This window comes from Mandrillus leucophaeus, unplaced genomic scaffold, assembly GCF_000951045.1.
Source record: "Mandrillus leucophaeus isolate KB7577 unplaced genomic scaffold, Mleu.le_1.0 Scaffold79, whole genome shotgun sequence".
Taxonomy (NCBI): Eukaryota; Metazoa; Chordata; class Mammalia; order Primates; family Cercopithecidae; genus Mandrillus; species Mandrillus leucophaeus.
In genome coordinates, this window is record NW_012108585.1 from 1172215 (window position 1) to 1184119 (window position 11905).

Below are 11905 nucleotides of genomic sequence, written 5' to 3' on the forward strand. Positions count from 1 at the left end.
AAGATGAAATAACAAAAAATGTGTGGCACAATCTGGCATATACAGATTACTTGTTAAATGTTAATATTTATTATTTAATGTTTATAATACTTAAAAGTCATTTTATGTTTCGCTGTCCTTTGGTTTTGTTTGTTTGTTTGTTTGTTTGACACGGAGCTTGCTCTGTGACCCAGACTGGAGTGCAGTGGTGTGATCTTGGCTCACTGCAAACTCCACCTCCCAGTTCAAGCAATTCTCCTGCCTCAGCCTCCCGAGTAGCTGGGATTACAGATTTGTGCCACCACACCTGGCTAATTTTTATATTTTTAGTAGAGACAGGGCTTCACCACGTTGGCCAGGCTGGTCTTGAACTTCTGACCTTGTGATGTGCCCGACTCGGCCTCCCAAACTGCTAGGATTATAGGCGTGAGCTACCGTACCTGGCCAATTTTTGTATTTTTAGTAGAGATGGGGTTTTATCGTGTTGGCCAGGCTGGTCTTGGTCAGGCCTGGTGATCCACCTGCCTTGGCCTCCCAAAGTGCTGGGATTACAGGTGTGAGCCCTCGCGCCTGGCCATCCTTTGTATTTTTTAATGAAAAAAAAAAATTTTTTTTAAAGACAGAGTTTCACTCTTGTTTCCTGGGCTGGAGTGCAATGGTGCGATCTTGGCTCACTGCAGCCGCCACCTCTCAGGTTCAAGGAATTCTCCTGTCTCGGCCTCTCGAGTAGCTGGGATTACAGGCGTATGCCACCGCGCCCGGCTAACTTTTGTATTTTAGTAGAGACAGGGTTTCATCATGTTGGTCGGGCTGGTCTTGAAACTCCTGACCTCAGCTGATTCGCCCGCCTCGGCCTCCCAGTGTGCTGGAATTACAGGCATGAGCCACCACGCCCGGCCGTTTTGATGAAATTTTTTGAATGAATGTATTCATATTCCTGTAGATTTCCCATTTCCCATATTCCCTCAACTTTAGTTTCTGTGTAATACCTTCTATTAATTTTGAACACTGTCTTTATTATAGTTTATGAAAAGTGAGGAGTACCATACTTATTTCGCTTCCTGTCGGGAATAAACTGAAGTTAAATTACTGACATTTTCCATATTATCTCAATTATTTTTTAAGGACCTGTGAAACAGAATAAGGTGAATCCTAATTTGCTAGATGCAGATTTCTTGTAGCTATTTTTGATTCCTGCAGGCTGCTCTGATTTGCTACTTGAGGAGGAAAGCTGATTTGGGGTTTTCTTTTTGTCTTGGTTCTAGCACATGCAGATGACGATCCAGGCTCTCCAGGATGAATTACGGATCCAGAGGGACCTGAATCAGCTGTTTCAGCAAGATAGTAGCAGTAGGACTGGCGAACCTTGTGTAGCAGAGCTGACAGAGGAGAACTTTCAGAGGCTTCACGCTGAGCATGAGCGGCAGGCCAAAGAGCTGTTTCTTCTTCGAAAGACATTGGAGGAAATGGAGCTGCGTATAGAGACTCAAAAGCAGACCCTGAACGCTCGGGATGAATCCATTAAGAAGCTTCTGGAAATGTTGCAGAGCAAAGGACTTTCTGCCAAGGCTACCGAGGAAGACCATGAGAGAACAAGACGACTGGCAGAGGCAGAGATGCACGTTCATCACCTAGAAAGCCTTTTGGAGCAGAAGGAGAAAGAGAACAATATGTTGAGAGAGGTATGTGGCTACTTTTTTAGTTTTATGATTTATTGATTATCTTTTTTTTTCCCTGATTAATCAGCATCTTGGCCCCAATAAATCTACGTGCTTTGCTGTGCTAGTGGAAGAGAATTTCATCTTTTGTATTTAAGTGCGTCACTGATTTCTGTTGTGATTTGCCCTGTTGTAAGGGCAAATGGGATGACATTGTCTGGCATGTATGCTGGCTCAGTGACTTTCTGGGTCTTTTCTCTCCTGCTCCCCTGATTTTGAGAGTTCATTTGTTGCTAAAGGGGTACAAAAATTACTTGATTTTTCACTCATCTCTAGATCTGTTCATAGAGACAACAAACACAACAAAACCAGAATCAGAGTAGCTAACCATTTAAAAATATTAATAAAAGAGAGTAAGCGGTTATCTCAGCTTATGTGTGCTCATAAAAGTCCTTGGCAGCAGTAATGGATATTTGCCCTGTGGTTTCCATGGAAACTGTTGCCTTGCTGTAAAAGATACGTGATAAAAATCGTTGGCTGCCATGGAGGCATAGCTGGAGAGAGTGATGTAGAGACACAGTGTTACTTATTTTTAACCTACCTCGGTGACTACTGATAATTTTTTACTTTTCTAAATAATGTATCATTTTCAGGAGGCATAAAGGAAGAAATCATCTTATATTGAATTAAAAAATTAATAGCCATAATAACTTTTCTATATATGGTTGGATTTCAGATAATTTTCACTTTTGGACAGGGGAAAATAAATCCCCAATCTCTGTTAGTATAAGTATGAATAATTCCTTTTTAAATGAAATGTGAGGGAGGAGGTTTAAAAAATGACATATTCCCAAAGCAGCAAAATAATAATTTAAAAAAAATACTTCTAAATTTGTAGGTTGTTCTATAATTTTTCCTTTTGTAAAAAGTCTGAAATCTGTATTTACAGTGAGGGCATTTTTATTTTTGAAGTAGAACATCATTGTGTTTTAAAAACATAATGTTAATACACTGGAAATCCATTGTAGTAAAATTAGGAAATAGATGAACAAAAACTTATAACCCAAGGTATTGTTACTTAGTAATAATTATTAATTTTTGTTATGTATATGCTCCCAGTCATTTTTTTTAATTTTAAATTTTTATTTTTATTTTTAGAGACAGGGTCTCACTCTGTCACTCAGGCTGGAGTGCAGTGGCATGATCATGGCTCACTGCAGCCTTGAAATCCTGGGCTTAGGTGAGCCCTCTGCCTTAGCCTCCCTAGTAGGTAGGTCTACAGGTGCATGCCACCATGCATTGTTCATTTTTAAATTAAAAAAAATATTTTGTAGAGATAGAGTCTCCCTATGTTGCCTAGGCTGGTCTTGAACTCCTGGCCTCAAGCAGTCCTCCCTCTTTGGCTTCTGAAAGTGCTGAGATTACAGGCAATATGCCCATGCCTGGCCCATTATTATTATTGTTATTGTTATTATTATTAGAGACAGAGTTTTGCTCTGTCCCAGGCTGGAGTGCAGTGGTGCGATCTTGGCTCCTGGGTTCAAACTGTTCTCCTGCCTCAGCTTCCCGAGTAGCTGGGACAACAGGTGTGCACAAGCTAATTTTTGTATTTTTAGTAGAGACAGGGTTTCACCATGTTGGGCAGGCTGGTCTCGAACTCCTGACCTCAGGTGATCCACCTGCCTCTGCCTCCCAGAGTGCTGGGATTACAGTCATAAGCTACTGCACCCAGCCCCATTTTTATTATTTATACATTCCTTCATTATTTCTGTTTCTTTTTTTCTTTTACAAGGATGGAATACTGTGCATCAGCACTGTTCAGTAAGACTTTGTGAGTGGAGTGCTAATTGGGAAGGGGATTTTATAACAGGGTAAGTGTCCTTTAGGAGGTGCCCTTTCAGTGGAGATCTGAAGAGAAGAAGCCAGCTTTGCCAAGTAAAATCATTTCATGAAGAAGCATGAACAGTTTTAAAGACCTCACAGGAAGGAATTTTGAGGAAACAGGAGGGAGGCCGGAGGGCCAGAATATACTGTATAAGGGGAAGACTTAATGAGATGCGAAATTGGAGAGGTAGCCAGAGTCAGATTCACTCGTCACATATTTATTGGACACCAACCATGTGCACAGCACTAAGGATATAGCAGCAAACAAATCCATGCCGTCTTTGAGAAAAAGTACCTGCCTTTATGATCCTCGCAGATCTTACTCAAAATGGGAGAGAAAACCATTCCACTGTTGAATCAAGCGAGTGACACAATCTGATTTAGCTTTTAAGATTTACTCTGGTTGTGCTGAGAATAAAGGAGAAAGGAGAGAAGAGTGAGCAAGGGAGTATAGTAAGGAATTTAACTGCTGTGATCTAGGTTAGGGGAATGGGGACTTGAAATGATTGCTGGAGATATACAGAATATCTCTAGCATATCAAGAAGCACAGAGAATTATGGGCTGGCAATGTTAGGATATCCAAAAATTTCATTAGTTATTGAATTATTGTCCATCTTTTTTAAAAAAACTGGCATTTAATCAATTCTTTTTTTTTTTCTGAGACGGAGTCTTGCTCTGTCACTCAGGCTGGAGTGCAGTGGCACAATCTTGGCTCACTGCAACCTCCGCCTCCTGGGTTCAAGTGATTCTCCTGCCTCAGCCTCCCGAGTAGCTGGGATTACAGGCACCTACCACCATGCCTGGCTAATTTTTGTATTTTTAGTAGAGACGAGGTTTCGCCATGTTGGTCAGGCTGGTCCCGGAACTCTTGACCTTGTGATCCCCCCACCTCGGCCTCCCAAAGTGCTGGGATTATAGGCGTGAGCCACCATGTCTGGCACTCATTTAATCAGTTCTAAAGGTCACAGCTTTCCCTGTTTTAACAATGAAATTGAGTTAAGTGTTAACACTGGGTGTCATGTTAACAGTCTGTCTATCAGCAAAGCAGCAGTCCTAGTATATTTATTTGCCTGTGTATTCACAAACATAATCGTGTCCATTCATTTTGTCATCATTTCAGCTGAGGTGTGAGCATTGTTGGTATTTTCCACATTAACTTTGTTGTTCAGTGTTTCTGCATAAATATTCTGTAAATCAGCATTGAAACAAAATTACTGGGTATGGGAACAGTTATGAAAGCAGTTTATGGTGATATGTGATTAAACTCTGGTTAAATAAGTTTAAAAAAACTTAACTCTTGCAATCAGTATTAAGTAAAAATTCTAGGGCGGGTGCAGTGGCTCACGCCTGTAATCCCAGCACTTTGGGAGGCCAAGGCGGGTGGATTGCCTGAGGCCAGGAGTTCAAGACCAGCCTGGGCAATATGGCAAAACCCTGTCTCTACTAAAAATACAAAAATTTTACAGGGTGTGGTGGTGCACACCTGTAATCCCAGCTCTGTGGGAGGCTGACACATAAGAATCAGCTTCAACCCAGGAGGCGGAGGTTGCAGTGAGCCAGGATTGCACCATTGCACTCCAGCCTGGGCAACGCTCTGCCTCAGAAACAAACCAACCGACAGAAAACCCCTAAATGATAAAGTTTTGTGTCATGATTTATTTGGAGGCATTTCCACTATTTCTTTTCAGCACTTAAACAGTGGTGTGTCTTATAATCAGTGGCATCTTAGATTTGATGAAATAAGATAGCATTAAAATGGCATTTGTAATTAGTTTTACATTTTCTTTATGAACATGATTTTGTAGCTAGGAGGTAAATAATTCTCCCTCCAAAAAGCCGAAAGATAAAAAGTAAGATTTCAATTAAGCATTGTATTTTCTGTTTATACTCAAATCACATTTTTGTGTGACTATTTATTCTTAGATTTTGTATTTTGCTGTAGCTCCTTTCATTTGATTGATAGAAGAGTGGGGACATCTATTGGACAAATGCTGAATTACAGGCAAGACTTGGTCAGTGCGGGGGGCTTGACAGGTGATTCTGTTAATACACCAACATTTGAGGCCCCAACTTTGGTTTACAGTTTGCTAGCAGAGGGTACCTGCTATGGTGTCCTCTGTGGATATTTTTGGGTCTTCAATCCATATGCATACCAAACATTGTCTATAGGCCAACTAAATATATTTCAGTATGTGCTCCTACTTATTTAATGCTGGTAGATGCTATTGTGATTATTAAATACAACTTTGTTTTAAAACATTATTGCAGCCTACTAGTTTTTTGTCTCTATTTTAATCAACATACCATGTTAGTACAACTGCTATCATGTTAGGTTTGCAAAAATCTTTGAGGTTAAAAGTGCTAATATTTGAATATGTTCTAGGCTAGGGAATTCTGAATCTAAGTAGCATATCTGAGGACTGCTTGTCTGTATTACTGGCAGTTAGAAGGTATAAGCAGAGGAGACTGGAGAAAAGAAACGTATGTTTACATATATTTATAATAAATATGTACAAAGATAAAATTATTTACAATAAAAATTATATTTAAGATATATAAATATGTATTATATATTTTTCTATAAAGATATACTTTATATATATACATACACACACACACACACACACACACATAGAAAAACTAGAAATAGAAAAACTAGAAAACGAATAGGAATTTAAAAAGAAATTTTTTTTTGTTTTGGAGACGGAGTCTGGCTCTGTCGCCCAGGCTGGAGAGCAGTGGTGCGATCTTGGCTCACTGCAACCTCCGCCTCCCGGGTTCAAGCAATTCTTCTGCCTCAGCCTCCTGAGTAGCTGGAACTACAGGTGCCTGCCACCACGCCCGGCTAATTTTTGCAGTTTTAGTAGAGTTAAGATTTCACCATGTTGGCCAGGCTGGTCTCAAACTCCTGACCTCAAGTGATCCTCCCGGCTTGGTCTCCCAAAGTGCTGAGACAACAGGCATGAGCCACCACACCCGTCCAGAAAAGAAAAATAAATTCTTAGTTTTTCATTTGTAGCAATTTTGGAAAATGACAACAATTGCATACCTTATTTATTTAAGTTATTCCTCCTCTCCTTTTTTTTTTTTTTTCTTTTTTTTGCAATGGAGTCTCACTCTTACCACCTAGACTGGAGTGCAGTGGTGCGATCTCGGCTCACTACAACGTGCCCCTCCTGGGTTCAAGTGATTCTCCTGCCTCAGCCTCCCAAGAAGTTGGGATTACAGACATGTGACTGCACGCCTGGCTAATTTTGTATTTTTAGTAGAAATGGGGTTTCACTGTGTGGCCAGGCTGGTCTTGAACTCCTGACCGCAAGTGATCTGCTGGTCTTGGCTTCCCAAATGCTAGGCCACCGTGCCTGGCCCTTCCTCTCCTTTTTAAATTACATCATTTGTCCTTCATTTCCATTTTGACAAGGTGACATTTTCTCAGCACAGTGCTATTTACCAGAGATGGTAATGGGTTCAGGTACAATGGTGCATGACACTAGGCAAGTTAAGATACGAAAAAGTGATGACAGTTCTTTCCATTTACCCTGCCTTCTTTTTTATTTCTGTCTCCACTGTGTTGTGAGTATGATAAATTCAGAACTTGTGTGGAGGATTGAATCTGTGAAGGTACTTCACGAACAACGTGGAGCTTCTACCCTTGAACCGGGGGTGCTGAGGGCTAAGATTTGAAACTTGAAAAAAAATTTTCAGACATAAGTTTTACTTTTTAGTCACATATACTTCTTTCTCTCAGGTGTGCAAGTAAAAGTTGACTTACTTTTACAAAGAAACAACTAGGGAAAAGGAGAATTAGTACATTTTGTTTCTCAGGTGTGATGGCTCATGCCTGTAATCCCAGGACTTTGGGAGGTTGAGGCAGGCAGATCACTTGAGGTCAGGAGTTCAAGATCAGCCTGGCCAACATGCTGAAACGCCGTCTTTACTAAAAATACAAAAATTAGCCAGGTGTGGTGGTGCATGCCTGTGGTCCTAGCTACTCGGGAGGCTGAGGCAGGAGAATCGCTTGAACCTGGGAGGCGGAGGTTGCAGTGAGCCGAGATCATGCCACTGCACCAAAAAATAAAAAACCAAAATGTGTTTCTAACTTGTTTATTTTCTAACTATAAATTAGTCATTATTCTTTAGTTAATTAATGAGAGAAAACATATTTCCTATTGTCTACCACAGTTGAAAGTATATTATAGCAACATTAAACGGACTAAGACAAAAAAAGACAGAGTATAACAAGATTCAGATAATTCTACCTCTAATTTTTTCGAATGAAAATGTTCAGCCCAAAAGAAGTGAAATAAAGTGACCAAATAGCGTATTCTAGTTCTTACACTCCTTTGCATAGTACTTCTATTTCCAGTCTTCTCTCTTTATTGGCAGTGCAGAAGGCATGGGCGTGATGTGCTTGGTGGGAAGGGGGAGCCTATCAGCTCACTGACTGGAAGATGTGTTCATAGTGAACTGGAAGGTGCAGCCTTCCGAATGGGATTTTGTTTTGAGCAATGAGTTTTAAAATGTCTTTGTAGAAAAGCTTTATGCCTAATGAATGGTTTAAAATACACCCCAAGTCTTTATTGTATGCAGGGAAGGATTTTTTTTTTTTTTTTTGAGACAGGGTCTGACTTTGTCACCTAGAGTGCAGTGGCGTGATCTGGCTCACTGTAGCCTCAACCTCCCAGGCTCAAGCAGTCCTGCCTCAGCCCCCGCAAGTAGCTGGGACTGCACATGAGCACCACCACACCCAGCTAAATTTACGTATGTTTCGTAGAGACGGGGTTTCACCATGTTGCCCAGGCTGGTCTCGAACTCCTGAGCTCGAGTGATCTGCCTGCCTTGGCTTCCCAGAGTGTTTGGATGACAGGCAGGAGCCACGCACCCAGTCAGGACTTCTTGTTCTGTTTTGCTTGTGTGCTTGCTGGGGTGTAAAAATGAAATGACAACAGTTTCACCTTAAAGTGAATCGGTTTGGAATTACCCATTTGGAATTAGGTAATGCTAACGAGGAGAAATCAGATGAAATAAGTTGAAAATGGAAATTGTGTGTTATTTTTTAAAAATGCAGTTTTAATATTTTCAAGTAGATATAGAAATACCAAATACAAATGTTGTAAAGTTATAAAATTTTGTTAATAGATGAAGATTGTTTACAGTTAGCAGAGTTCATTTTATTTTTACTCGACAGTTTAAAGTTTGACACTCATTGATTGAACAAATACTATTAAATATCTACTGTGTGCCCAATCGATCACCTTGTAGTGTGCAGAACAGATTCCATGTGGACAAACTGTAAACTGGGAGGAGGCTGACGAGTTTGTCGTTTTAAGGCAGGCCAGAGATGATTATGGCTTAAACTAATTAATGTGTTAGGTGTTGGGATGGAAGAACACAAATAATTTTAAGAGATTTTAAAAACTTTTTTTGGATACAATATAGAATACATGTAGAAAAGAGAGTAAAACAGGCGTATCGATAAGTGTAAATTATAAAGTTAGCACCCTCATAACCACCACCTAGAAACAGAACTTCCACATCCACCCAGAAGCCCCGTGGGTGAAACAGCCCGGTCCAAACTCTCCATCTCCTCTAAAAGTGACCGGTATTCTGGATTTTGTGGTTATCATGCCTTTGCTTTTCATTGTATTTATCACATCTACTCCTTAATATTATAGTATTGTTATATTGTATTATATGTTAAATTAATATTCCCAGGTATCATCCCTAAGAATTATGGCTTTGTTTTGTCTGTGTTTCAAAAAGATGCTTCAAATCTGTTAACTACAGAGTTGCCCTTAATTCCTCCTTTTTTCTCTCATGCAGTTCAAGCATTTCTTGGCTTATTGGCTGGAATGACAATTCCGTCATCTCTGTAACATCTGTGTTTATTTCAGTGCAGTGACTTGATTCCGTCATCTCTGTAACATCCGTGTTTGTTTCAATGGAGTGACTCGATTCCGTCATCTCTGTACCATCCGTGTTGGTTTCAGGGGAGTGACTCCGTCATCTTTGTGCCATCCGTGTTGATTTCAGTAGAGTGACTGGATTCCGTCATCTCTGTACCATCCGTGTTGGTTTCAGTGGAGTGACTTGATTCCGTCATCTCTGTACCATCCGTGCTGATTTCAGGGGAGTGACTGGATTCCGTCATCTCTGTACCATCCGTGTTGGTTTCAGGGGAGTGACTTGATTCTGTCATCTTTGTACCATCCGTGTTGGTTTCAGGGGAGTGACTTGATTCCGTCATCTTTGTACCATCCGTGTTGGTTTCAGTGGAGTGACTCGATTCCGTCATCTCTGTAACATCCGTGTTGATTTCAGGGAAGTGACTGGATTCCTGGTTATAGGCCCTTTTGCCTGCTTTGTGTGTATAGAATATGTTGTATGATGGACATTATGGACACAAGGTGAATGAGTATCTGGATTTTGGTATCTTCCTTAATGAAGGGTTGTTTTGTCTAGCAAGAGTTAATTTACTTGGGGATTAACTTGATCCTTTCAAGACTTGCTTTTAAACTCTGTTAGGGCTGGTTTAGAATAGCCTGTTCTCTAGGCTACATTACCGCTACTCCTAAGGCTTGACCTTTTAGTGTCTCTACTAAATGCCTCTGCTGTTCTTCCCACTATTTGGAACTTGAATTTTTCCCAGCCCTATGAGAGTTCAGGCAGTTGCTCAACTCATGGCTCTCTGATAGTTGCTCTTTCCCCAGTAGCTCTTGATTTTACCTTGTGGAGGCTTGCCCTGTACATGCACGCCTTAGTGTTTGGCCAAAGACTCAAGGGGACCTTTGTCAGGTGGGACACTGCAGCTTTTCTGGTGAGCTTCCTTCTCTGTGTTTTGTTTTTAATTTTTTTTTTTTTTGAAACAGAATCTCACTCTGTTGCCCGGGCTGGAGTGCAGTGTCACGATCTCGGCTCACTGCAGCCTCTGCCCCGCAGGTTCAAGCAATTATCCCTCCTCAGCCTCCCGAGTAGCTGGGATTGCAGGTGCCCACCACTGTGCTCAGCTCACTTTTGTATTTTTGGTAGAGACAGGGTTTTGCCTGTTTGCCAGGCTGGTCTTGAACTCCTGACCTCAAGTGATCTGCCCACCTTGGCCTCCCAAAGTGCTAGGATTACAGGCATGAGCCTCGGTGCCCAGACCTCTGGTGTTTTGCTCTGCAGATTTTCACAGATTAATGGGAACCTTACTCATTCAACTGTCTTGGGAGCTTTGCAAGACTACTGTTCTTCGTTTGAGCTTCCCCTCCCTACGTCACATACTAGACATATCTGGGCCATCACCTTGTTCATTTTCTCTCAAGGATCATAGTCCTGTACTGCTTGTTATCCAGGGTCTGAAAACAGTTATTTCATGCATCTTGTTTAATTTTATAATAGTTTACGACAGGAGGGCCAGTCTCACATGATGGTCAAAGTGAGAAGTATAATGGTAAATTTATTGAAAGATTTAAAACAGATTACTGCCATGATTTGTGGATGTATTATCAAGATCACCCTGGTGCTCTCTTGAAAGTAGACAAAGGAGGTGGAAAAAAGCTAACTAGAGGCTGTTGCAAGCTAGACTGGAAATGGGGTGAAATGGTTAGACTCAAGAAATACTTTCGCACTAGAACAATTAGGACCTGCTGTTGACTTGGTTGTGGGACGTGAAGATCAGGAGGAGTAAAAGGAGAGCTCTGGTGTTTGGCTTGGGCCACTGGAATGGCAGTGCCATTTAATGAGACAGAGAAGACTCCTCTCTCATCAGAGTCACCAGATGATGGGTGAGATTGAAGAGGAAATCAAGAATTTTTTTTGGATAAAATAAGTGTGAGTTGCCTATTAGACATCTAACTAGAGATGCCAAGTGGGCAGTTGGATGTATGAGTCCTGAAATCAGAGCAGAGGGCAGGCCTAGAAATTCATCAGCATTTCCATTGTGTTTTAAACCATGTTGTAGATTAGAGAGTTTAGATGGAAAAGAGAAAAAGGTTAGAACTGATCACCTGGTCACTGGTCTAATTTAGACCTGGAGGTCTAATTTAGAAGGATGAACCTGTGAAGGAAACAGAGAAAGTGTAACTGGAGAGAAAGAACTAAAAACAGGAGAGTGTGATGTCATAATAGTCAAGAGAAGAGTGTCTAGGAGCAGTTGGGCCGTTGCTTTGAGTGCTTCTGAGAGTTCCAGGAAGATGAGGACAGAAATGTGTTCATTCAAGTTGGTAACGTAGAATTTGTTGGTGGTCTTGAGTTGTTTCAATGGAGGGGTAGAGAAAGAAGCCAGATTAGGCTGCTTTTATGAGGTAAAGGGATCTTGTATGTCTGAAATATTTTAAAATTAATTAAAATAAAAAGTGAATGGGAGAGGGAGAGGAGGAGGAAGAGACAGCAGGTGTGGACC

General features: G+C 41.0%; 1 protein-coding gene across 1 annotated transcript in view; it reads left to right on the plus strand.

The window, feature by feature from the left end:
• Positions 1-11905, plus strand: part of ERC1 (ELKS/RAB6-interacting/CAST family member 1) — a 581971-nt gene that overhangs the window by 104803 nt on the left and 465263 nt on the right. The window contains exon 4 of the mRNA XM_011967141.1: positions 1245-1661. Within this exon, the coding sequence (XP_011822531.1) occupies positions 1245-1661 (417 nt within the window). The remainder of the gene's footprint in view (positions 1-1244; positions 1662-11905) is intronic.